Source organism: Lasiosphaeria miniovina (assembly GCF_030549165.1).
Source record: "Lasiosphaeria miniovina strain SMH2392-1A chromosome Unknown B0T26scaffold_3, whole genome shotgun sequence".
Classification (NCBI taxonomy): domain Eukaryota; kingdom Fungi; phylum Ascomycota; class Sordariomycetes; order Sordariales; family Lasiosphaeriaceae; genus Lasiosphaeria; species Lasiosphaeria miniovina.
Genome location: NW_026848222.1, coordinates 5,114,563 through 5,138,304, shown reverse-complemented (window position 1 = coordinate 5,138,304; position 23,742 = coordinate 5,114,563). Strand labels below are relative to the sequence as shown.

Genomic DNA, 23,742 nt, shown 5'->3' with positions numbered 1-23,742 from the left:
CAATGGCTTTGACGGTCGCACTATTCCTTGGGCAGGCATTCCAGCGGCTGCCGGCCTCGATATCGACATAAGTGGTGAGACAGTACGCCGCGCGCTCAAGACCCTCGACTACCGCTTTTGTATCGCCTGCGAGAATACATATGCCTCGCCTCGGTTGAAAGAAAGAAGGCTTGACTTCGCCCGTACGATGCTGGAAAAATATCCCAAACCGAAAGACTGGTATAGGGTTCGCTTTTCTGATAAATGCCACTTTGGCTGGGACCCTCAAGGGAAGGTTCACGTACTGAGAAAGTAAGGGCACCGTTATTGCCCTGACTGCTTGGTTGAAAAGGACCAACCGGCTGAAAAGAACCTCAAACGGCTTCATTGTTGGGCAGCAGTTGGGCATAACTTCAAGTCAGAATTGACCTGGTATAACGTACCTGGGAATACGAATGGAAAGATGAGTATGAGGGTGTATAGAGACGATATCCTCGAGCCTACCGTCTTGCCCTGGTTACGTCAAGGCCAGGACTTCGTACTTGGGGAGGATAATGACTCTGGTCATAGTACAAGCAAGGATAATATCGTTAGGACTTGGAAGAAAGAAAATGGGCTCGAAAGCTACTTCAACTGTAGCGGTTCACCTGACTTTTCACCCATCGAGAAAGCCTGGCAGTCACCAAAGCAATACGTAAAGAAAAGACCTTGTTGGGACGACGAGATTGTTAGGGACTTGGCCGAGGAGGGTTGGGCGGCCCTCAAGCAGGAGACAATCAACAAATGGATTAACAATATCCCTCAAATCTTCAAGAAATGTATAGAGCTAGAAGGCGCTATAACAGGGCATTAAAATGAACTTAGTTTTATCAATTTTGGCATACATTTGGCTGTATTGTGGATGCTCAAAGTGGTGGTGGTCATGTTTTGGTGTGCCTTTTTTTTTGTTGGCCACGAACATAGGTGTAAAAAGTGGCTTGTGGTGTTCAAAGAGACTCTTAAACTTTGACGAGCCATGCCCTAACCATTTTAGGATTCCTAAAAGTCTTTCCTATAAAATCTCTCTACACAATTATCCCTCCAGTCATCCCATCCACCTTCCAAAATGGCTTCCACCTCGTCTCACCCCCTGAATATCATTGAGCTGTGGAAGCCCTGATGTTTCCGACTTCGAGCGCCGCAAGAGAGCCAGGTATCGCGATACTGAGCACTCATCCTCGGACTCCAGCGATGCCGGGGCCTTCCTCATCTCCAATGTCAAGTTTCGTGTTGGCGCCCCGCCCCCGCAACCCCTTCCGGTCTTCAACGGGTGGAGCACCGCCTGCACCTTGGTCCAGGAGGCTCTCGGCACCTCTCTACAAGGCCAGGCTGAGATCATTGCCAAAGCCGAAGGCGTTGAGCCTTTGAGTGTCGAGCTCGTTGGGCGTTTCGTTACGGAGTCTGACAGCTGCCGTCCTACCATTCTGATCGTGGCAAAGTGGAGCGAGGCGTCGCCCCCAATCTGGGAAAAGATTGTGAGAAACACGAAGAAATTCGTCGACTTGTCGACACGCGACGGAGACCTCGAAGACATAGTGATCAGTGTCGAAATGATCGCCGAGGAGCTCACTCTCACAAAGTACATCACGCCTGTTCTAGGGAGTGAGCTCACGACGACCTTATGCGAGGATTGGTAGCACATCGCGGACAAGGTCGTTGACATCCTCGATACCTACCCCGCGACAAAGTCAAGACTCACCAGTATTGCCTTGTTTAAATTGGGCTTCTCTGAGGACTTCGACAGAAACCCTCTCACGGTCTATATCTCGGTAGACTACGAATCCGAGGAGAGCAAATGGCCCCCTGTCGTGGGTGAAATCCAACAGCTTCTCAACGGCTATGGCCACAACCTCTACGTTCATATGGAACAAAACACCTCCGGCGAGTCTACGCGAAATTTCATTTGGTCGATCGACCCATGACTGATGAGCAGGAGAAGACCAATATTAACCTCGGATACAACCCCGATCGGCAGTACAATAAACTAGTGGGGCTTGGGGAGGATATCGGATCTGAGTGCTACATCAAACTTGGTCATTCTGGCGATATGTATCACTGCCCTAGTGTTGGGACCTTGGGAAGTTGGATCGAATTGAAAACTATAAAGGAACCCCAGTGGACGAAGTACGCGCTGACGAACTACCATGTCGTGCGCCCGGCCTTTGATGGCTTTTAGCTTGCCAAGAATGACAAGAACGAGCCGGTCCCCCTCGATCCGGTCAAAGACTCGGACCTCTGGAAGGTTGATCTCAAGGGGATGGGCCCGAATCTTGCCTCGGAGAAGGCGGAAGTTGAGCACCCGACACGCGCAAAGCATTGCTTCGCCGTCCAAGTCTTGACAGAGGAGATCGAGAAGAATCCCAATGACCCTGATACACCCAAATCCGCCGAGCACTTGAATAATATCAAGGGATTTTTCGATAACAATGAGCAACACCTCGGTAGCATCTACTGCGCATCGGGGTACACTCACAGAACAGCGAATGACGGGCGTCTGGACTGGGCCCTGATCAAGCCTACCGGCGCCGGTGTCGCTCGAATCGGGAAGAATCCCCTTCCTACCCGTGCAGACTGGCACAAGAAATGGTATATTACAAGCAAGCCAAGGGCCAGGGGAGTTCTCAAGCAGCCACCGAACCGCAGCCTTCGATCTATCCCGAATGGGGACCCGATCTTCAAGCTTGGCACTACCACGGGCGCCACAGGGGGCGTATTTTCATGGCTCAAGCCCAAAGTGAACTTCGCAGAGGACGCGCACGTCCAAGCCTATATGGATGCTCGGCATCGGCCATATCTTTCCAATGAGTTCCTGTACATCGGTTACCCGAACCCAGCCGAGCATTGGCTTGCCAAAAAGGGTGACTCGGGGTCCGTGGTATTTGACACCGACGGAAGAGCAGTTGGGCTGTTGTCTAGAGGACACATGGCTCAGCAGGCGGCGAGCTCGCCTCCATATATCACCCCCCCCCATCGAGGATGTCTTTGATGACATCAAAGCTTTCTCAAAGCAGCAAATCACGGACATTCGCATCGCGGAGGATTCCTTGGCAGAGGCATTTTGTTGCAGGAGCTGAATATGCACGCCAACACACATCGCTAACTACACTTAGACATAGGGCTGACGTTGAGAATTCATTGTACTAATGCAGCTGGTGAAGTTCAGGAAGGCTGCCCGAGCCGTTGACAGCCTTCGAACCGAATTGGGTTTGAAGCAGGCTCGTCTTGGTCTAGAGAGGCCGAGATAAACTGCGTGGCAGCTTCGGCTTGAGGAGTGTTTATACCCATTTTGCTCCATCTATAGGACCTAGATAAATATAGCATGATTAAGTGAGAAAAGTGTTTAGCTTCGTCTACTCAAGGGCCGACTTCTGGAGTTGTTGAGTGAGATAGGCTTCTACGGGACCGTATGCGAGGTAGAAAGTTCATCAGTCGGTTTTACGGCCCATTCATAATTGCTGCCCAATGTTTATTGTGATCTCTTCGGGAGGGGGGCAGCTATATTCGAGCTCTCTTGCTATATATCTGTTGAATTCCAGCCTAGTAATGCTTGATAAGAGATCATTTTGACGAACTGATATAGGGCGTGATCGTTCCATCCATATTCGTTTTATTTTCGTAAAGTTTCATTTGATGTTTTCCTTTGACTCCACATCTATCCGTCGGGTCGGGTATGTTGATGAGAGCGCAGGGAACGATCAGCTCAGTGGCTTGAGGCTCAGTAACGGCGGCGAGGTGAGGGCTACCGTTGGCAGTTTGGGGTTAGGGTTACACAAAGGCCCAAGCAGCGGGCACCTCGCTTTACCACATCAAACCTCGAACAACCAACAACAGCCATCAGAAAGCAAAAGACTAGAGAGCAGCAACCATCATGTCGCAGCCGTTGCCTAAAAACGGCATTACGCCAGGCCAGGGAGACGACGGGCTTGAGACAGAACTGGACATGTACCTGCTTTTGCAGTCTCTGGAAGGCTCAAGCTCAAACTCCAAGCCGGAAAGCAATCCAGCAGAGAACCCCGGCGTGCAAGTGCACCAAGAGATAGAGGGCGAGAAACCAGCCCAACAGCAAACCTAAGATAGTTCGCCATGATTGTTACACACAGCCCGTCACGTCTCACAGTACATGGGTGTTATTTTTATCCCCCCTCTCTTCCGTGCCACCACACCCACCACCCACGCGGCAAAGAGCGCCCACACCACCGCGACACTGGCCAGTCCGCCGGCCGCCACGCCCGTAAACTGCTCCGGGCGGCCCCACACGGCCGTCGACGCCCAGCGGCCAATCTCGGCCGCGCTCACAAACGCCATCTCGACGCCCGAGAACTCGACGCGGTGGGCTGCGTCGACCCGCGTCTGCGCGATCTGCTGCACCGCCAGGTTGTGCGTCCAGTGCCCGAGCCGGCTCAGCCCGAGGCACACGAAGAAGGCGACCGTCAGCGATGGCGCTGGGCTGTTGTTGTCTTGATCATTGGCAGAGGATGCTGATGTCGATGGCGACGAGGGAGAGGGCATCAGCGCCAGCGCCGCAAAGCAGGGCACCAGCAGCGCCAGCTGCAGCGTCACGCCCGCGAGCCCCAGCACCGCCATCGGGTCGCTCCAGCGGTGCCGTCGGTTGTGGTGCCGCGCGAGCAGCGACGCTGCCGCCGGAAACACCACAGTCGACCCGATCTCGACGGCCGAGATGGCCGTCCGCGCCGACGTGATGACCGACAGCGAGTACGCTCGCGTCAGCAGGTACGTCGTCATGGGCCCGGACAGCGAGAGCACCGAGAAGGACTGCAGCGCTGCCGAGAGGGAGGCTGTCGGCGGGAAAATGTTTAGTTTCTTGTGCAGTACCTAGTGAGACGATTGGAGAGAAGGAAGCGATGAAAAGGAGTCAGGTACCGAGACAGACGTCGCTGCTGAAATACAGCCGTAGACTGCCGATGCTGCTGCCCCTGCCAAGTCTCGTCCCCGACCCGCTAGCAGAGGAAGCTTGACGCCTCACGCCGCGACCGTCATCAGCTGCGAGCGCGCTATCCTCGCTTGCACCCAGCGTAAGCAGCAGCTCGCGAGCGTCGCCATCGCCACCCTCACCAGGAACGAGGGCGACCTTGGCCTCGCGCGCCTGCCTAAGCGCAACGCAGCGGTCCCAGGCGCCGCGGGCCGTGACGAGCTCGACCCCCACGGTGCCGAGGTTCATAGCCGCCGTGACCCCCGCCAGGTACAGCGCGCCCTTGTCGGTGCCGGCGCCGATAGCAATGGCCGACACGAAGACGGGCGCGAGGATCTTGGACACGAGATCGATGCGGCGCATGGTGGCGTTGAGTGTGTGCAGCGGCGGCGGGTTGCCGCTGCTCCCGCCGCCGCCTCCCCCTCCACCACTAACCGCGGACGCCATGGTCGGCACCCAGTCGCGCTCCATGACAAGGTTATTGGCGACGGCGCACACGCGCTCGACCATGCCGAGACCGACAAGGGCCGCGACGAGGACATCCTTGCCCGTCGAAAGAGGAGAAGACCAGGCCCCAGAGGAGAGAAACACGGCCGCCCATAGCGCGCAGCCGGCGACGATGGCTGCGCGCTGCACGACAATGGTGAGCCGCATGGTGCGGAAGCGCGCCGCATTGCGGTCGACGCAGCGCCCGATGCTCGGTGACAGCAGCAGCGCCGCGCCGTTGGTCAGCACGCCCCTGAATTTGCGCCCTAGTGTCAGCTAGCTTGTGAAACCATCTCGATAGGAATATAGACACAAATCCTCACCTAACCGACGTCGGCAGCAGCGTGTTCGGATACGCTTGCGCAAAGAGGAGGATCTAAAGCAAGAAAGCAACGTAGGAGCACGGCGTGGTCAGTTAGAGCTTGTTTCCTTCCATCCATCCATCCATCTTGCTTCCTTCCTTCCGTTCTCGCCGCCGCCGCCGCCGCAGCCGCAGCTATAGCCGCAGTAGGATTTATACCGCGCAGAAGCTAGAAAAGAATAGGTAGTTTAGTGTTTAAGAACAAAACATACATACCACGGTGAACTCGTAGCTGCGCATGTTCCACGTCGACAAAAAGTGCGACGCGTAGAGGCGCCAGAGCAGGCCGTGCCTGATGGCAGCAGCGTCTGCTTCAACATGCTGCTGCTGTAAGGCGGGGTGGTCAGCTAAGGGCAAGAATAGAGTGAAGTAGTTTGAAACTCGTGGGAACAGACACATGCACACAAAAGACTTACCTGGCTATTGCTGCTGCTGCTGAGCAGCGGCGACTCTTCGCTGGTGTCGGAAGTCATCTCATCTCATCTCACTTCACCTCGTCTCACTTCACGCCGTCCCAACCTCGGTTTTTCGCCTCAGCTCTGAACTTCTGGCGACAGGCAACTGAAAACCGGCATGAGATGAAATTGCTGCAACAACGAGCTAGGCAGGTACTATGTAGGTAGGCGCAAAACAGGCATAACAAGCAAAATCGGGGCGATAATAAGAATGCAGCGAGAAGTATCGACAGCCCACCGACAGCCTCCCCTGAATGCGCGAATCGGGTGGTTGCTTGCCAGCCAGCCACTCACGATTGCCGCTGGCTGCGTCTCAGGCAATGCATGGCCGCGCCACAGGCCGGCTTCTTCCCGATGCATCGGCTACGGCCCGCCATACACCCCCAAGAACGACGACGACATAACACCAGTACCTGAGGTGCAGTAAACCGACATGTCTCACCTCGCCGGCTTCCACAACAAAAAGCCCACCACCAACTCGGCTCACGATGAATTATGCCGGTTGAAAGGATGCAAACATTATTTCGTCCCAAAAATTATACCTCCATTACTGGCTAATAACACTCCATGGCAAGCCTAACGCTCAACCACTACTTCCCTCCTCGACTGACGGCCTTCTTCTTCCGAAGAGACCTTTTCCTCGCAATAATCTTGGTCCTTAGGGCCAGCTTGGTTTCGGCCTTGTTACCGGCCTTGCTCTCGACTGCGGCGCTGTTGTCTGGCTTGTCGCCCTTGGTCTTCTTCCACGGCTTCGCCTTGTTGCCAGCCGATGATGCTGCCGGCGTAGCGCCCGGTCTCCCGGCTCCGGCTCCGGCTGCGGAAGGCCCTGGCCCCGCTTTGAACTTCTCTTCGAGCTGCCGTCTTCTCTGCACAACGTTGGCATTCTCAATGGCAAACTCGACAACCAGCCTCTGCGTCTTCCCTGCCTCGTTCCTGACCGCGTGGCCGTTCAGATACCGCAGTCCCATCAGCGCCCAGCGATGAGACGAGTACTCGATGAAACCGTAGCCTCTGCTCTTGCCGGCGCCGGCGCCCTCGTCCACCTTTGAGCCCTGGGCCGTCTCGAACACAATCTTGGCTTGCGTCACGACGCCCTTGCCCTTGGCCTTCCGGCGGCGCTCTGCCTCCTTGTCAGGCAGGCCGCCTCTGCTGTTCTCCTCCTTGGAAATGGGCTCTCTGCGGCCCTCCTTGACGTCCTTGGCAAAGCTAACGACGGCCTCACGCGCCAAGGCCTTGAGGTCCTTTGAAGTGATGTTGTTCGGGATGTTGCGCAGGGCGAGACGGGTCAGACTCAGGTGCAGGGCTGGGTTGGTCTGGATCATCTTCTTTCGCTGCGCGGCGCTCGACCCCCGCATCTTGATCTCTGCCGCCGACAGCTTACTATAGAGCGGCGAGCCGCTGGAGATTGTGCCCTCAGCCAGCAGGAAGAGCCTTCTCTTGTCCTTCTCTTGGCGGTTGCGTGCTCCCGGGCCACTCTCCGCCAGCCGGGTTGCCTCCTCCTTGGCAACTGCTTGTGAAATTTGTAGGATACGGCCCTCCAGTGTGTACTTTCCTTCAGGGTCAATCGTTTCATCTTGCAGGAGAGAATGCTTGCCCGTGATCGGAGTGGGCTGATGGCGAGGTGCGCCTTTCATGCAGGCCTGCGAGTCTTCGGCATTGAAGAAACATACGAATCCGGTGCCAGCCGGACGGTCTGTCGTGCGGTCTTTTACCACTCTACCATACCTAACTGGGCCAAACTGCATAAAGTGGGCCTTGAGCGTCTCGTCAGTGGCAGAGTAGGGAAGATTACGAATGAATAGCGTCGTCGAGTTGTCTGCTGTCATTGGCCGTGCTGGCTTTTCGTCTTTTTCTGTGATGGAAGCACCGCCGTCATCCTCCATATCTGAGCCAATGTCCTCAAAATCGTCGTCGTTCTCTTCGTCCTGGTCCTCGTTGGAATCCTTGTCCGCATTGTCCTCGTCGTCGGTCTCCTCCTCGTCCTCGAGGTCGTCGCCATGGGTCTTGAAAAAGTTTGCCAGATCCCTATCTTCCTGGGTCATGTTCTCGTCTTCCTCCTCGTCGTCCTTGTCGCTCTTGTCATCTGCAGGCTCCTGAGACTTCTTGGACTTTGACTTCTTTTTGGCAGCACTGGGAGCTTCATCGGACTCTTCGCCGTCATTTTGCTTGTCCCAGGTCTCCTTATCCACGGCGTAGTCGACGGCTATGGTGCGGCCATCAACGACGGTGCCGTTGAGTTTTTCCAGAGCCTTCTCCGCGTTCTTGCGGCCACGGAGCGTGACGAAGCCAAAGCCAGAGAGCTTGCCCCTGTCATTAGGGAGATCTGAGAACTTGACTTTGCCATACGGCTTGAACAGGGCGGCCAATTGGTCTGACGTCTTGATGCTCCAGGGCAGATTTCGAAGGATGAGCTTGGGGGCCTTGCGAGCCTCGACGAGGGCCTCCTCGCGCATACGCTTCTCCTCGGCAATCTTGGACGTGCCGGCAGACATTGGCCTGCTGCCATCACGGTGTCTGGGCTGGGCAATATCAAGCCTCAGGCGGCGCCCGCCAAACAGCTGGTTGTTGAGTTTTTCCTTGGCCTCTATGGCATCGTCGGCGTCGGCAAACGAGACGAAGCCGTAGCCACGCGACACTTTGTTCGACGGGTCGAGCACCACTGTGGCATGCTTGACGGGGTAATGCTGCGAAAAGTATTCCGTGAGGCTCTCGCTGGTGGCCGAGTGGGGGAGGGAGCGAACGAAGAGTGACGTTTTGGACTCGAGGCGTGCCTTTTTGGTCCAGGGCTTGGGAGACTGCGACCGAGACTGGTCTGCCACTGCCGCGCCTGCCGCTGCTTCGTCCGACTCGCGCTGCCGCTTCTTGTCGCTCTTTGCCATTTTTGCAGTTCGGTGTGTTGGAGGTGAACGTCAATTCGTAGTAAGCAGCTGTTGCAGCTGCTTGCTCCAGACGCCGAGACAGCTGCTAGAACCAGGGAGACAGACAGGGATGGGATGGACGGGGAAAGAAAAGAATTTCGAGAACCGATAAGGTCAGCTTATCGCAACACAAATGTGGGGTCAGAGCAGCTGGCTGCACCTGCCGTGTCGACCCCTCCCCGAAGGCCATATTAGGAAATGCGCATGTAAACAAACAAGCCGTCGCATCCACTGGCACTGCCGACATCCAGGGTCGAGCCTTCCACCTTGGGGTTTGACTGACCAGCTAAGGTAACTACGAGTACCACACTCTCCCGATCGAGCGATTGACCGTCAACGACCGACGGCTTTCTTTCGCCCAAACTCGAAAAGCGAAAACGCCAATGTCGTCTTAATTCCTAGCGCGGACCAAAACACCAAAATATCTTTGCATAACAAGTCGCAGGGAACAAACACATACACACCCAGAAACCATGCCCGCGCGAACTTCGAGGTCGACGCGGACGTCGGCAGCGACTGTGTTGCACAAGCCGTCGCTCGCCAGCCTCAATCCGCGCGCGTCGACAGCGTCGCGCGCTTCGTCGGTTGCGCACCTGGACGTCCCCCAAGAGGCGCCCGACAATGCGCTGCGCACCCAGGTCGCGACCGTGTTCCGCGAGGCCCAGCGCACCACAGCCTCGCACCGCAAGCTCGCCGTCACGCTGCGCAAGACACAGGAGGCCTGCTGCTACGAGCCCACCGGCGCCAAGCAGTCGGCCGCTGCCGACTTCGACGAGGACGACTTCAACGCCGAGTTTATACGTTGCGTCCTGCGTGTCATGCCCGTCAAGAAGAGCGAGGGTGTCGGCGAGAAGACGATCCGCTTCATCGGCCTCTTCCTGCGCTACTCGGTCGACAAGGACAACGAGGTGCTGGGCGAAGCCGACGAGGATGCTAGTACCATGCCCGAGACGCCCGGCACCCGCCTGACCAACCGCCTGATCGAGACCGTCGTCCCCCTGCTCACCGCTAAGGACAAGTTCGTGCGCTACCGCTCCACCCAGCTCATTGCCCACATCATCAACTCGCTGGACGCCATCGACAACGACGTCTTCCAGAAGCTGCGCTCCGGCATGCTCAAGAGGATCCACGACAAGGAGGCCATGGTTCGTGCCCAGGCCGTGCTGGGGCTAGGACGCCTAGCCGGAAACGAGATCGAGGCCGAACCCGAGTCCGAGGAGAGCGACGGAGGCGATAACGCGTCTGGCCTCCTCCAGAAGCTCTTAGAAGTGATGCAGAACGACCCCAGCGCCGATGTCAGGAAGTCCCTTTTGGGTAATCTGCCGGTTCTGCCAAAGACGCTGCCGGTTCTGCTAGAACGCGCACGCGACCAGGATGCCCTGACGCGCCGGGCCGTCTACTCGCGTCTCCTGCCCGCCCTCGGCGACTTCCGCCATCTTTCGCTCACCATGAGGGAGAAGCTGCTGCGCTGGGGCTTGCGCGATCGGGACGAGAACGTGCGCAAGGCTGCCGGCCGACTCTTCCGCGAACGCTGGATCGAGGACTGCGCCGGCACCCCGCCCCCCACTGAGCTTGGCCAGCCTATTGAAGTGTCGCCACCCACTATCGAAGCGCTGCTGGAGCTCCTAGAGCGCATCGATGTTGTCAACTCTGGCGTCGAGAATGGGGTGGCCCTCGAAGCCATGAAGGGCTTCTGGGAGGGACGTCCAGATTACAGGGAGGCCATCACGTTTGACGACCACTTCTGGGAGACGCTGAGTGCCGAGTCTGTTTTTTGCGCGCGAACCTTCAACGATTTCTGCAGGAACAGCGAGAGCAATGGGAGGTACGAGTCGCTCATTGAGGAGAAGCTCCCCGAGGTCACCAAGGTGGCCTTCTATCTCGAACGGTACATCAAGGTCCTAATCGACGCCATTAAGGAGGCCGAGGAGAAATATCTCGAGGGTGACGAGGAGGAACAGGATGATGACACGGTCGAGCAGGAGTTTATTGTCGAGCAGCTACTGCAAATTGCCCTCACCCTCGACTACTCTGACGAAGTCGGGCGGCGTAAGATGTTTTCCCTTCTCCGTCAGACGCTGTCGATTCCCGAGCTACCAGACGAGGTGACCAAACTCACCGTGGGTGTGCTCCGGGACATTTGTGCTCCTGATGCCGCCGGCGAAAAGGAGTTCTGTAGCATCGTGCTCGAAGCTGTCGCCGACGTGCACGACACCATCCTCGACGAAGACCTCCCGTCCGAAGATGCTGATGAGAGTTTCCACTCGGCCAAGTCTGAGGTCAGCACCGACAGCACTCCCACCAAGCGCGGCAAGAGTAAGACTCCTGAGCTCTCGGAGGAGGAAGCTGCCAAGAAGGCCATCAGGGAGATCATGATCAACATGAAGTGTCTGCACATCGTGCAATGCATGCTCTCCAACGTTGCCGGCGACCTACAGCAAAACGACAGCCTCATCGGCATGCTAAACAACCTAGTTGTTCCGGCCGTCCGCAGCCACGAGGCCCCCGTGCGCGAGAGAGGCTTGGTCTGCCTAGGTCTCTGCTCCCTGCTCGACCGGTCCCTCGCCGAGGAAAATCTGTCGCTGTTCATGCACTTCTTTAGCAAGGGCCACACGGCGCTTCAGATCACCGCTCTCCACATTCTCACCGACATCCTCAATGTCCACGGCGCGCAGCTGCTCTCGTCGAACCCAGCCTTGCTCAAGGTCTACATCAAGGCGTTGCGGTCAGCCGCCAAGGCTCCCGAGGTGCAGGCGGCTGCCACCGTTGCTGTGTCCAAGCTACTCCTCGGGCGCGTCGTCACTGACCACGACGTGTTGGCCGAGCTGCTCAAGACGCTGCTGGTTGCCTACTTTGAGCCCGCCAGCTCTGGCAACCAGAGCGTCCGCCAGGCGCTCAACTACTTCCTGCCCGTGTTCTGCTACTCGCGCCCCGAGAACCAGGATCTGCTCCGCTGCGTCGCCCTTGACGCCCTGCACGCCCTTTACAACGTCCGCGAGGGCTTGGACGACGATGACGCCGACGTTGACGAGGAGATGGTCAGCCTCTCCACCATTGGCGCCTGCCTCGTCGACTGGACAGACCCGAGGAAGTGCTTCTCTGCGACCTCTGGCGGTGGCCTGTCGGTGGATGGCGAGAAGAAGAACGTCAATGGTGACGTCCATCTTGACTTTGCCAAGAACATCATCGAGCGGCTCGGTGGCAACGCAAGCAGTAAGTTTCAACCAAAACCCCGTCTTCAAAACCTTTGTATGGTAGACACGAAGAACCTTTGCTAACACGGCATCTCCCCTTTTTAGAAGAAGAAAAGAAGATCATCGCTGCCCTGCTCGGCAAGCTGTACATCTCGACGGCGTCCTCGGAGGACAAGATCCGCGACGTGTACGGCGACGTGTGCCACGCCGTCGACACGCAACTACTAGCCGACGCCACGAGCCGCAACGCCCTGTACAAGATCCACGTCTCGCTCGGTAAGATCGTCAACAACCTCGACGCCGCCCAGGAGCAGCAATTGCAGGTCGGTAACAACTTCCGCCGCAGCGTCAGCCGTAGCACCTCGCTCGGCGGCCTCGAAGACAACAACAAGACCGTCGTGCCAGACGACAAGACGGCCCTCCTCACGCAGGCCGACATCAAAGAAGAAGAAGAAGGCGACGAGGGGAGCACCGTCATGAACGACGCTACTGTCATCCACAAGCCTGAGGACGAGGACGAGGACCAAGAGATGGCCGATTCGCTGGTTGATGATCTCCTGACCGACGACAACGACGCGTGAGGCGGCGAGTGGATTGTGCGAGCGTGTTGCTAATTAATTGACTGGGCTTGGATGGGAGCTGGGGCCGGATGCGCGCTGGTGGGCGGGGATAACGAACGTGTCTTTTGTTTATGCCGCTTTTTTACTTTTCCCCCTCGAACATGGCATGGCTTTTTTGGTTTGTTTGTTTGTTCGTTTTGTTCTTGTTCTATGAGCCGTACGTATATGATATTTCCACAATACTATGATGATTTACAGTACAACGACAATTACAGCGTAAAGCCCTTGGGCTTAGTGACATAAACAGCACACAGCACACAAGGAACAGACTTTGATACCAGCAGTGCGTGCATGCAAAAAGAACCGCTTGTCTTCTATCCCAAGTAATATCGTCCCGGAAATGCCAACCCTTTTTCTACCAACACTTATCACGTCCAACCGTTTATTGATTATCACTCGCTTATAAAGAGCCGAGACCAAACAGCAGCCCGCCCACGCCAACATTAACCAACAGGTGCTGCCCCACGCTCCAGGCTATGCAATACAGGTACTTGGGCGAGAAGACGGTCCATATGAACAGATGGGTGCGCAGCACCGTGCAGGCGGCCATGACGGCGGCGACGCTGCAGGTGGCGAAGACGGTCAGCAGGGCGACGTGACCTGAGAACAAGTCGCGGCCTCGCGGCAGCGCTGTTCCTACTGCTTCACCAGAACCGGTGCCAGTGGTGGTGCCTCTGCGCTTCCTCTGGCAGAGCAGGAGCAGCGTGGTGGCCGAGGTCCAGAAGATGGGTCCGGCCCAGTTGCTGACAAAGGTCAGGGAGCCGACGGCGGCGGCGTCGTAGTCGGCGACGCCGTTGTACGCGTTGGAGAGGTCGACGGACGAAATGGCGTTGGAGCCGCCAAAGGTGAAGAAGGCCATGTGCTGCAGCAGCAGCGACGACGTGCTAAGCTCGATGGGCCTCAGGTCTAGGGAGCCGAGGAACTCGTGCTGGGCGGCGAGCGTGAGAAACAGCGGTATATTTGTGAGCCGCGACTGCGTCATGGCGAGCAGGACGTAGAGGTAATGGATCGTTTCGATGGCTAGCATAGAACTGTTAGCATTTGTTAGATCTGAGACTTCTTGGGAGGTTCATTTACTTGGGTGTTTCACAGAGAGTCGCCTCCTTGAAACAATGAAGCAAAGTGCGCAGGCAGTCGCAAGCCCAAGGCCAAGGAAGACGGTTCGAGCGCGGGATATCAATGACTGCCCTTGGGCAGGGTTGAAGTCCATGAATATCTTGGCGAGACCGGTGACGAGTTCGGGAGCGTCTTCTTGCGTGAATGCCACCTTGAATGTCAGGGCTGCCAGGACAAGCGCAGAAGCGCATGCGATCCCAAGTGGTGCGGGCAGGCCATCTAATCTCTGGCTTAACTGCCGATATATCCAGAAATATGTTGCACCGACGAGCAGCCAGAGTCCAGTTGGGTCCCTGGTAACCAAGTACTTTGCCGTGTCTGGCTCGCCTGCGAATTTCTGGCCTGTCTGGTTCCATGACCTGAGCTGCCGTGTGCATACTAAAGCTAGGAGGGCTAGTAGCTCACGGGGCACCCGCGAGTTGCAATGGTTTTTTCTACCACAAAGCGTCAGTTCGAGGCCATGGGCACAGTAACGAAAGGGAACGCACCCTCGGGCCCTCTTCAAGGCAAGAAACCCGAGCCAGGCACTCGTCGCCCAGTACCAGAAATGGTGTTCCTCCTCGACATAGCTGCTGGCGAACATCATTATCCCGTATGCGATGGTGATGGCTCCCAATGGAATAAACGAAGCTGCTTTTTCTGGAATACACAGGCCTACAGCGGTTAATGCGCACACCACAGCAACGGCAGCAATGACTTGTCCCAACACGAGTCTAGAAACGTCGTAATTGCTGGCCATTCCGCTCATAATACTTTGAGCCCTGCTGAGCCACTGGACACCAGTTAGTTGCCAACGATCAAAGCAATACAGAATAGTTCACTCGCCTTGGACATGGAATATACCCATTCCGGGTTGATCTGGTCAGCAGCCTCTATTGACTTGACCATCAGAGACACTTGCTGCCATTCACACGCAAGCTCTTGGTAATCGGTCTCGGGTGCGGTACAAGCCTCTGATGTTGGGTTCAGATCAAAGACTTCTCGCCCAAACGTCGCATTTATAATGTCCAGGATCTGGTAGGCGTTCCGCATCAAGAGCTGGGCCTGGTCGTTTACTGGGCCACGTCAGCAGAGCACTCCAGGCAGCGGTCTAGCCAGCACTTACCGTTGGGCCAAAACGAAAGGAAGTCGGGGATCAGCGCCCCTAGATTATTTTTCGGGACGGGAAAGCCTAGCAAAGCGGCCAAGGTCGGTGCAAGGTCTGACTGCTCGACAGCTGTGTAGTACTGAAAGCTTTCATGCTCCGGCAGAGGGGACTGCAAGCCGGTCTTGTGGGCTCTGAGCTTTGGCGACATGAAAACCAATGCTGGTGATGTCTCACCCGAGGACGAGCCGCCATGGTTGCCGGCATCGTTCATGCCATGGTCACCACAGACAACAAAAAGGGTCGACTGAAGATGGTTCTGGGACTCGATAGCACTGAAGATCTGCTCGACAATGCCGTCCATCTCTGCTTGCTTCCCGATCATGTGAGAGCTTTAGTGAAGTTAGCATGGCCGCCAATTTGGTTCCAGAGAATGTTGCATACCTTCTCGGACCGCCCTTGTGTCCAATGTGGTCGAGCCCCAGGTAATGAAGGACCATTGTGTTCCAGTCATCCCTAGCAAGCTCGTCTGAAATGTGCCTGGTGACATTGTTGTCAACCTCGGTAAAATCCTGGGTGCTATGTCAGATAGAGTGCCCCAGACTAGTGGTTCGTTGCTGTGCCTACCGAGACAAAGAAGCTCGTCGTCCCCTCGGATCGATCAAAGATTCCAGGGAAGAGCTTCAACCATGTGTCGTCGCCATACATGACGAGCTTCCCGGCGCCCTTGGCCTTCATCTGGGCCAGCCACGAGTCTTGCGACGCCAGACTGGACGAGCCGTCGCCCTCGTCTAGGTTGAGGACGACGTCGAGGAACGAGGGAATCGACCCCGTCGTTATGGCCTTGAGCCGAGGCATGGTGACGGTCGGAGACGTCGCATGAGCCGTGAAGGGCATAGCCCCGCCATTGCGGATCAGCCTGTGCGCCCCAGTCAGCAAGCGCCTTGAGCACGCCGGTACGAGCAAGGGCGTGTTCCTTACTTACTCCTGCGTGTACTGGAATCCGCTATTCTCGGCATAGACAAAGTCACTATAGGACAACACACAGCAGTTAGCTCCAAGACGCCACGACAGAGTTCCAGAAGGCCGCACCTGCGCAACGCGTCGACTACCATAAAGACCAGCGCGTCAAAGGGCGGCGCTGGAGGGTCGCCATATTCAGGCAGCGGGCCGTACCCGGCGAGACCCGAAAAAAGGGGCTTGTACGGGAAGAAGCCGGTGGCAAACACGAATATGGCAACGGGGATCAGCGCATTGGCCGCGACGAGCAGCAGTGTCGAGGTCAGGGTCCCATGGCGACGCGGCGTCATCTCCGAGCCGAGAAGGGGTCGGCGATGCTCGGGAGCTTGGAATGGCCGGGGCCTTCGAAGTTGTTCAAACTTTGCGTGTCTGTGAGAGCGTCTATGGGCTTCAATCGCGTCTGCAGGCCATATTTGGGCGTCGTGTCGTCCTGCCCAGCCCAAGATCGTTCGGACCGAAATACCAAGACCTCAGAGACAAGCCAATTGGGTTGTCGGTTCCAGTTGTTTCTTGGATTTACCGACCAAGTCAGAGGCTATGCCCGCTGAGGATACGGATACAGAATACGGAGAACCTACGGATACCACTAAAGTGAGCCTGCCTGCCCTGGTAAACGAAACGGCTAGATTGCCCAGCCTTGCATCAGTGCCCGCAGCTGCTGATTGGGTGCTTGGCTGTCGGGCAAACCACACCACCCTGTCCCTTGCGCTAACTTAAAAAGACCCCGCCCACCATATCTTTTCGCTGGCGACAGCCTTGTTCAGGGTGGGTTCCATTCCCTTCATGTGTTTGCAAAAGCCGTTCACTCTGATACAGACATGATCACGTCACCAACGCGCTTGAGATTGTTAATGGTGGGAAAAAAGGAACACGTAGTGTTAAGGTATCTCTCATTTCTTCTTCTTCAGGCTCTTGAGGCTCTTGCGGTCGCCAAACTTAGAGAATACAATCTTAGACTTCCTCCGCTTCTCAATTCTCTTCTTTCCATCTGCTAGCTTCTTGCCAGTTGCCTTTGCGCTCGAGTCGACCTCCATGGCTAATGCAGATGGTCAGCGAGACGGATTCCGCGTATTTCACGGTTAGCAACTTACCGGTCTCCTTGACTTCTTCAACTGGCTCTGCAAAATTCATCAGTACAGGTTCACATATGCCTGGTACCACCAGTAAGGGGCGCTATGGGCCAGCAGGAAACTCACCCTCAACCGCGGCCTCCTCCATTTCGACCTCTCGTATCGGCTTTGGCTGGGCGGCGAGCTCTAGGAGTTTTGCAGAGAGGCGGTTTGTGCGCGCTGTCTCAACCGGCCCAAAGACATCCTTCTTGAGCCTCTGGTTGTTCGTCTTGAGCGAACTCGATCGCGCGCTCTTCGCCATGTTTGCTACTGTGATGCGAGATCTGCTGCCTGGGTAATCGGCAGTTCAAAGATGGCGATTGGTTTCGTGTTGCAGGTCGGTGAGGCAGAAGGGTGTCAAGATCCAGTAGTTGTGAAAAGGTTGGCGGGTGTGAATGAAAGGTGAGCGATGTATCAAACTGACTTTTTCAGCCTAGACTCGAAAAGTCCACAAGTACTAAAGACCTGGGTGCGGGGCTGGGTTGCACGCTCAAAGCCGCCTGGTGTGGTGCTGGCCCACCAAGCTGCGCGCTACCGGCTTATCACTTGTACTTGGCTTCTCCACTAGATGCCGTCGTTTGGGGGGGGCTCATTTACTGCCCTCTCTTTCCGCCTCTGCGGCGACGACAGCCTGAGCTCCTGCTTCTCATAAACGACGGGACTGTGGGCGCAGAGAGGACACAACAGGCTTCTTCGAGGCTTGCACGGGAGAAAGTCTGTGCATTAATCGCCGTCTTTCTCTCCCGCAGCTTCAGCAAGCTGCAAGCACAGCTATCTGCCGCACTCCGACGACATACGAAGCCGAAATATTATTTCGGTCTCAGCCTCGGACCAGGACCTGCCCACCTACCACCTACCTGCCTTACCTACCTTACCTTGCATTTCTGTGACTGCTTGCCGCCTGCCGGCCCAGGCTGCCTCATCGCAGCCTCGTCACGGATTACAGCACCTTCGGGCCGGTTGCGGCAGCCCTACCTGCCCAACGCGCCACTCAGCGCGCACCGACCCGACCCGAACCCCCCCTCCACGCACCACCCCGGCCTCCGCTTCTTTCCAGCCGCAGCCGCTCCTCCTACCAAAGGTAGGTAGGCACCTAGATAGGAGACTTGTCAGAGACCACGAGGTGCTTGGCGTGGTAGCTACAGAAGATGGCCGGTACCGGTCCCACAAAGGAAGAGATCCAACGCCTGATACGCGCTGTCCAGATCCCTTCCCTCCAGAAAGCCGCCCTGCAGTCGATCTGCTCCGTGAATGGTTTGGCGAAGACCGGAAACAAGAGCGACCTCCAGAAGCGCATTATCAACTGTGGGCAACTCTCCAACCCCCCTCCGCCCTTCCGTTCTCTCTCTCTTTGGACGGTAGTTTGCGAACTCGCGCAGCTCTTCTCGCCACGTTCCCGTGCTAATGCCCCTCGATCAACAGTGATAAACACCTGCGCCGGAGACGTTCAGCGGTTCCATGAGGTCCGCGAAAGTCTTTACAGCCAGTCGCGCCTCTTGGTACCCCAGCTGACGTCCCCGATGCCGCCCCAAAAGACGCCGTTCTTTCCGACACCCTCCGCCCTCCCAGCTTCTCCTCACTACCCTCTCTCGGCGTACAACACGGCCCTGGGGAATGGCCTTGGGCCTTCCCCTCCGCAGCCGCGTTCTCAGGCTCCCGCCTCCCGTCCGCCGAACCAATTTTCAAGTAAGTTGAGCCCTCTCTAGCCCGCCGCAACCCGGCCCCGCCTGTACTGATGCTGACCTTCAAAGCTTTCCAATACAAGCCAAGTCCATTCTACGATGTGTTATCTAGAATTGGGGACATCAAGACGTGTGAGGGTGCGTATTAGGCAGTCGCCTATTCCCTAGCCTGCTTAGCTTTGCGGTATTATTCTACCTTTTGCTGCCTGTTACTGACTAGCTCGGCAGTGATGTCTCAGCATCGGAATACGACGACCATAACGATGAAGCCGCAGGACCACCCCTATGCGGTTCAGCAGCTCACCGCAAACCCCACAATGCGGGCCATGTTATTCTGCAGCGCCGGCAACACGGGCATTCAAGACATCACTTTCCCTCACCAGTCGGAACTCAAAGTTAATGGAGGCGATATCAAGGCAAATCTGCGAGGCCTGAAGAACAAGCCCGGGTCTACGAGACCGGTTGACATCACGGACTCGCTACGCCTAAAACCCGCTTCGTATATCAATAACATCGAGTTCACGTACGCCCTGACGAACAAGGTAGGCGCCGGTTCGAGAAAAGAGTGGCCCTGTTCGACCATAAAAGTCTCATTGGATACTCGGTGCGATGTGCCATGGTGTAGGGAACGAGCAAACGGCTAATATATGTGTTCTAGAAATTTTACCTTGTCGTCTTTCTCTGCAGGGCGAAACCTGTTGAGCACCTTGTTGGCAAGATCACGCTAAAGATTCGAAAAGAATCAGTCGTCACAGAGAGTAAGAGAGCCTTTCCATTTAAACAACTAGTTCTGTGCTGACCAGTCAAAAGTTGCCAAGAAGGCGAGCGATCCGGATGTTGTGGCTACGGCGCAAAACCTGAGTCTCAAGTGTCCCCTCTCGTACATGAGACTCAAACTTCCATGCCGCGCTCTCAGCTGCAGTCACATCCAGTGCTTTGATGCGACATCATACCTGCAGTTACAAGAACAGGGGCCGCAGTGGATATGTCCCATCTGCAACAATTCGGCCCCATTTGACCAATTGGCAGTTGACGAGTACGTCCAGCCTTTTCCTTGTTCAGGTCCTTTCGGCTGACGTGGTTTAGATATGTTCGTGAGATCCTAGTCAAGACTCCTGAAACAGTGGAGCAAGTCACCATAGAACCAGACGGGAAATGGTCAGTTCCAGGCGCAAAGAATGAGACAGCGTCGGCAGCGAATGAGGCGAGCCTCCTTGACGACGACGATTTGACTGTGTCGGAGATATTTGGGGGGCCAAATCGCACGAGCACAGCAACGCCAAACCGAGGTGCAGCCCCCGCCTCAGCTCTTGGGACACCTACAAACGGTGTTTCCAGTACGCCGTCAATATCCAGATCGGGAAGCAAGCGCCCAGCTCCCGAGGTTATTGATTTGACCCTATCTGATGACGATGAGCCGCCAGCGCGCCCAGTGAAGCGTCCCAACTATGGACACAGTGTCTTTGGGGACCGGTACTAGTCTGGTCTGGCCGCGGCGCGCTCACGTCGTTGGGGTTTCCGAGTTATGTTGTGGAGTATTATAATGTGTTTGTACATCAAGTGCCCTCGCGCTCTATATTTATCTCGCAAGGTGGAATTGTCATGGCTAGGCGTTGGAGCGGCGGATAGCCCTTTTGCAGTATAGGAGAGCGATCGGGGCTGGAATTATAAGAATAGGCCAAGGCCTCGCAGGCCGGGGGAGGAGCTGCGGTTCCCTCTTGAAGAGGACCGGCTGGGTTCAACAGGTCATCCTGTGCCGGCGTATCCATCCCGCAGTAATTTCACCTAGACTGGATAGCAACGAATTGCGTGGCCGTTCAAGTCTGTTCTCGATTCGCAACGCAGCCCAGTGGGCAGCCGGTCTTGTTTCCGACAGGACCTTGGATGCATACCCATATTGCTTACTGGCATTAATTAATTCTGCACTACTATCCAGACTTGGTTTGTTTGTTGGTTTCTTAGGGTGGTATGGGTCATATCTAGCTGATGACTTCAGCTATATGGGTGGGTTGAAAGACGCTTTTCAACCTGTAATTAAACGGGTTGTTAGAAAGACTTGACAACTGGAATCTTTGTCAATGCTTCTTATTTCACAATTATGCGTTGCCACCTACTTAATTTGTGAAGACAGAAACGTTCGAGTCTATATGCTGTGTCGCTCTAGCAAGGAACAATTAAACTAGAGCTGGGTAGGGTATTCCGTGGGGGGGGGGATCATTCAACGTCAACCGTCCCTAATTCGGCGCATTGTCCGATTGTCCGGGTGCCTTGCTGCAATGCATGTTAGACCACAAATAAACGCTGACCTAGCTCCCAAGCAGCCTAGAAGCCTGCGACAAACAACAACACGCTACAAAGATATTTCCCCTCGACGCAGGAGCAGCAGCAAACGAGAAACCCCGTCTCTCGCCATCCGAATGAATGCCAATGCTTAGCCCAAGCTCGAGAAAGCCGCCGCACCACCTGCTTCTTCCCAACGGCTCGCCGCCCTGTCACATCGCCGGGCTAAGCAACGCAACCAAACCGCCATAATAACCAAAAAGAACGACGTGGAGAAATTGAAGGGGGAAAAAGAATACACACCTACTAGTTTCTACTACTCTGATCGTCTAAAGTGACGACGGGACCCGCCGCAGCAACGCAACGCAACAATGTCTTTCGAATCCGTCATGCCGCCGTACAACGCCTCGGACCCCAGCGCCAACTTCCTCAGCGCCTCGTGCCTCGACTTCCTCCTCATCGAGATCGTGCCTCTGGCCTACCGCGTCACCAACCAGCTCGAGTTCGCTGCGCTAGAGGACGCCGCCGCCGCCAGCAACTCGGCGAACCCGTCTGCGGTTGCTGCTGCTGGGGCGACAACAACGGTTGCGACGACGTCTGCGGCCGGAGGAACAGCGGCCGGCAGCAGGAGGGCCATGGACGAGGAGGAAGAGCGAGAGGCCGTGTTCTACAGGCTAGACACTATCGGGTACCGCGTCGGCCAGGGGCTGGTGGAGCGGTAGGCTGCCCGCTTTCTCTTCTCTTCTCTTTTTCGTTGCTTTCCTTCTCCCTTGCCTTGGTCACTCCCCACAAAGAGGACAGCTTTTGGCCGTTGCTTTGGGCAATGCTATAGGCGCAGACGCGGCCAGCAAGCTCTGGCTCGAGCTGCTGGAAGCTGTGTCCTCGTAGCGTGCAACCCGGGCATAACAACAGGGCGGGCGTGAGGCTGGTCTCGGGTCATCCGCTGCTGCTGTTGTTGCTGTTGATGTACAGTGTCACGAGCTGTCAGACCTGCAAACTGCCCAAGAGAAGAACGCGTGCTAAGATTTGTAGTTTCTCGCGAGACCGGCCACGGTTCAACGACACGCTGGACGTCATCAAGTTCCTGTGCAAAGACCTGTGGACGCTGGTGTTCAGGAAACAGGTCGACAATCTGAAGACGAATCACCGGGTACGCCCCCAATTCACTCATCTCTTCTTCGCGTTCCGTTTTCTAACAAGCATTATTACAGGGCGTCTATGTCTTGACAGACAACAACTTCCGCCCGTTTGCGCGCATGAGCGCAGAGGCCGGCGGCCAGGCGGTGGTGCGCGCGCAACCTGTAAGCAACGCCTATTCAATCACCTCTATTTTTTCCCTTCTCTCCAAGTGATTTCCTTTTCTGACCAGAGAGAAAAAAACGAGGATGATTCAACCTGACTAACAACACCAAAAAAAAAGTTCCTCTGGTTCCCCTGCGGAATCGTCCGCGGCGCGCTCGCAGCCATGGGCATCAACGCCACGGTGCAGGCCGAGTCGAGCGAGCTGCCCGCTGCCGTGTTCCAGATCAAGACCATCTCCACCAACAAGTCATGATAGCCAGCTTTCGGGTGTTTTAACGATGGCCCGTGGCGGTAATCGATAATTATTCACTTCCACACCTATCTCTACATACCGCTCTCGTCTTGCCAGGAAATATCCTGGATAGTCAAGAACTCCCTGTCCCAAAAGAGAGGAGGGAGAGCGGTTCTGTTGTCGATTACAGTTTACAGCTGTATGGCATCGTCATGGGTGCCTGGACCATGAGAGGCAGAGACATTTATACAAGTTGTGACAGGTCGCTCGCAGCAAGCAGCAAGCAGACAAAGAGCAACCCGAAAACTACTCACCCCCTTGTCTACCTACTCTCGACAGAATAAAGCAAAGCAAAAAAAGAAAAAGCCATTTTCTTTTTGCATCTAGAGACTTTTTTTCTGTCATTTTTACAGCACAGCACAGCATAAGAGAGGGACACTTAACTGTTGGGCGGGCGCATGGCGTTGGGCAGGGTGCGAATGGATGGGTTCGATGGGCGATGTATATACTGTTATTCTGTGTGTTTGTGTGTTTTTCTGTTTGCTTGTGTTGCGCCTGGATCAAGGTCTAGGTCTAGGTCTAGGTATTGTCGGTCTATAAAAACCCCCGACATCATTTTCATAAAATAAAGGATGCTACTTTATCAATGCGTGCGCCTTATCCCGTCGATGCCATGCAGAAAAGAAAGAACATAAAAAAAAACAAAGAGGAGGGCTAATGGTCTATTCTATTCAGACGTGTTATAACAGTCTCTCGCTTCCTCTCTATTACGAGCTCCTCCTTCTCCTTTCCTCCAAAACCAAATACCTTAGATTCTTAGGTAATTACATAACAACTCGGTACCGAGCCGCATCCCGGGTAAAATGGTGCCGAAGGTTCCTGGATTCCAGCTCTTCTAGTGACCGTAAAACCGAGTTTTCCGAAGAAATCGAAAT

At 55.7% G+C, this 23,742-nt stretch overlaps 8 protein-coding genes across 8 annotated transcripts; 4 read left to right on the top strand and 4 right to left on the bottom strand.

Moving 5' to 3' along the window:
• Positions 1-901: 901 nt before the first annotated feature.
• Positions 902-3,004, top strand: B0T26DRAFT_674734 (uncharacterized protein; the record flags this gene model as incomplete). The annotated part of the gene is made up of 4 exons (XM_060439745.1): positions 902-909; positions 1,124-1,597; positions 1,763-1,874; positions 2,195-3,004. 4 exons carry the CDS (start codon positions 902-904, stop codon positions 3,002-3,004), a joined length of 1,404 nt encoding a protein of 467 aa, XP_060299046.1.
• A 1,118-nt stretch (positions 3,005-4,122) lies between these two features.
• On the bottom strand, positions 4,123-6,268 carry B0T26DRAFT_750432 (Ferroporti-1; the record flags this gene model as incomplete). Its single annotated transcript, XM_060445219.1, has 5 exons — positions 4,123-4,851; positions 4,910-5,687; positions 5,758-5,810; positions 6,012-6,122; positions 6,212-6,268. 5 exons carry the CDS (start codon positions 6,266-6,268, stop codon positions 4,123-4,125), a joined length of 1,728 nt encoding a protein of 575 aa, XP_060299045.1.
• Positions 6,269-6,482: 214 nt separating this feature from the next.
• Positions 6,483-9,241, bottom strand: B0T26DRAFT_705474 (uncharacterized protein). Its single transcript, XM_060441753.1, has one exon. It carries the CDS (start codon positions 9,127-9,129, stop codon positions 6,841-6,843), a length of 2,289 nt encoding a protein of 762 aa, XP_060299044.1. The 5' UTR covers positions 9,130-9,241; the 3' UTR covers positions 6,483-6,840.
• A 400-nt stretch (positions 9,242-9,641) lies between these two features.
• Positions 9,642-12,943, top strand: B0T26DRAFT_750430 (condensin subunit Cnd3-like protein; the record flags this gene model as incomplete). The annotated part of the gene is made up of 2 exons (XM_060445218.1): positions 9,642-12,381; positions 12,468-12,943. 2 exons carry the CDS (start codon positions 9,642-9,644, stop codon positions 12,941-12,943), a joined length of 3,216 nt encoding a protein of 1,071 aa, XP_060299043.1.
• A 151-nt stretch (positions 12,944-13,094) lies between these two features.
• On the bottom strand, positions 13,095-16,794 carry B0T26DRAFT_705471 (alkaline-phosphatase-like protein). Its single transcript, XM_060441752.1, has 8 exons — positions 16,275-16,794; positions 16,168-16,212; positions 15,810-16,101; positions 15,627-15,754; positions 15,204-15,574; positions 14,924-15,153; positions 14,060-14,870; positions 13,095-14,002 (listed from the first exon to the last, which is right to left on the bottom strand). Exons 1-8 carry the CDS (start codon positions 16,490-16,492, stop codon positions 13,383-13,385), a joined length of 2,715 nt encoding a protein of 904 aa, XP_060299042.1. The 5' UTR covers positions 16,493-16,794; the 3' UTR covers positions 13,095-13,382.
• A 298-nt stretch (positions 16,795-17,092) lies between these two features.
• Positions 17,093-17,573, bottom strand: B0T26DRAFT_674729 (uncharacterized protein; the record flags this gene model as incomplete). The annotated part of the gene is made up of 3 exons (XM_060439744.1): positions 17,093-17,238; positions 17,294-17,320; positions 17,399-17,573. The coding sequence occupies 3 exons, from the start codon at positions 17,571-17,573 to the stop codon at positions 17,093-17,095; spliced, it is 348 nt and encodes a 115-aa protein (XP_060299041.1).
• A 462-nt stretch (positions 17,574-18,035) lies between these two features.
• On the top strand, positions 18,036-20,511 carry B0T26DRAFT_250074 (PINIT domain-containing protein). Its single transcript, XM_060433990.1, has 7 exons — positions 18,036-18,616; positions 18,734-18,997; positions 19,063-19,131; positions 19,222-19,535; positions 19,652-19,751; positions 19,804-20,029; positions 20,080-20,511. The coding sequence occupies exons 1-7, from the start codon at positions 18,460-18,462 to the stop codon at positions 20,471-20,473; spliced, it is 1,524 nt and encodes a 507-aa protein (XP_060299040.1). The 5' UTR covers positions 18,036-18,459; the 3' UTR covers positions 20,474-20,511.
• A 1,133-nt stretch (positions 20,512-21,644) lies between these two features.
• B0T26DRAFT_750426 (transport protein particle component) lies at positions 21,645-22,828 on the top strand (the record flags this gene model as incomplete). The annotated part of the gene is made up of 4 exons (XM_060445217.1): positions 21,645-21,991; positions 22,306-22,423; positions 22,485-22,574; positions 22,694-22,828. 4 exons carry the CDS (start codon positions 21,645-21,647, stop codon positions 22,826-22,828), a joined length of 690 nt encoding a protein of 229 aa, XP_060299039.1.
• Between the last annotated feature and the right edge of the window lie 914 nt (positions 22,829-23,742).

What these genes read in the sequence shown, in the direction of transcription:
- B0T26DRAFT_705474 (XM_060441753.1), bottom strand. Translation starts at nt 9,129, where the DNA reads ATGGCAAAGAGCGACAAGAAGCGGCAGCGCGAGTCGGACGAAGCAGCG.
- B0T26DRAFT_705471 (XM_060441752.1), bottom strand. Translation starts at nt 16,492, where the DNA reads ATGACGCCGCGTCGCCATGGGACCCTGACCTCGACACTGCTGCTCGTC. An exon ending in GTAGTCGACGCGTTGCGCAG is followed by an intron (nt 16,213 to 16,274) that starts GTGCGGCCTTCT and finishes GTTGTCCTATAG; the next exon opens with TGACTTTGTCTATGCCGAGA. An exon ending in GGGTATATTCCATGTCCAAG is followed by an intron (nt 14,871 to 14,923) that starts GCGAGTGAACTA and finishes ACTGGTGTCCAG; the next exon opens with TGGCTCAGCAGGGCTCAAAG.
- B0T26DRAFT_250074 (XM_060433990.1), top strand. Translation starts at nt 18,460, where the DNA reads ATGGCCGGTACCGGTCCCACAAAGGAAGAGATCCAACGCCTGATACGC. An exon ending in TCCGCCGAACCAATTTTCAA is followed by an intron (nt 18,998 to 19,062) that starts GTAAGTTGAGCC and finishes TGACCTTCAAAG; the next exon opens with CTTTCCAATACAAGCCAAGT. An exon ending in GACCAATTGGCAGTTGACGA is followed by an intron (nt 20,030 to 20,079) that starts GTACGTCCAGCC and finishes GACGTGGTTTAG; the next exon opens with ATATGTTCGTGAGATCCTAG.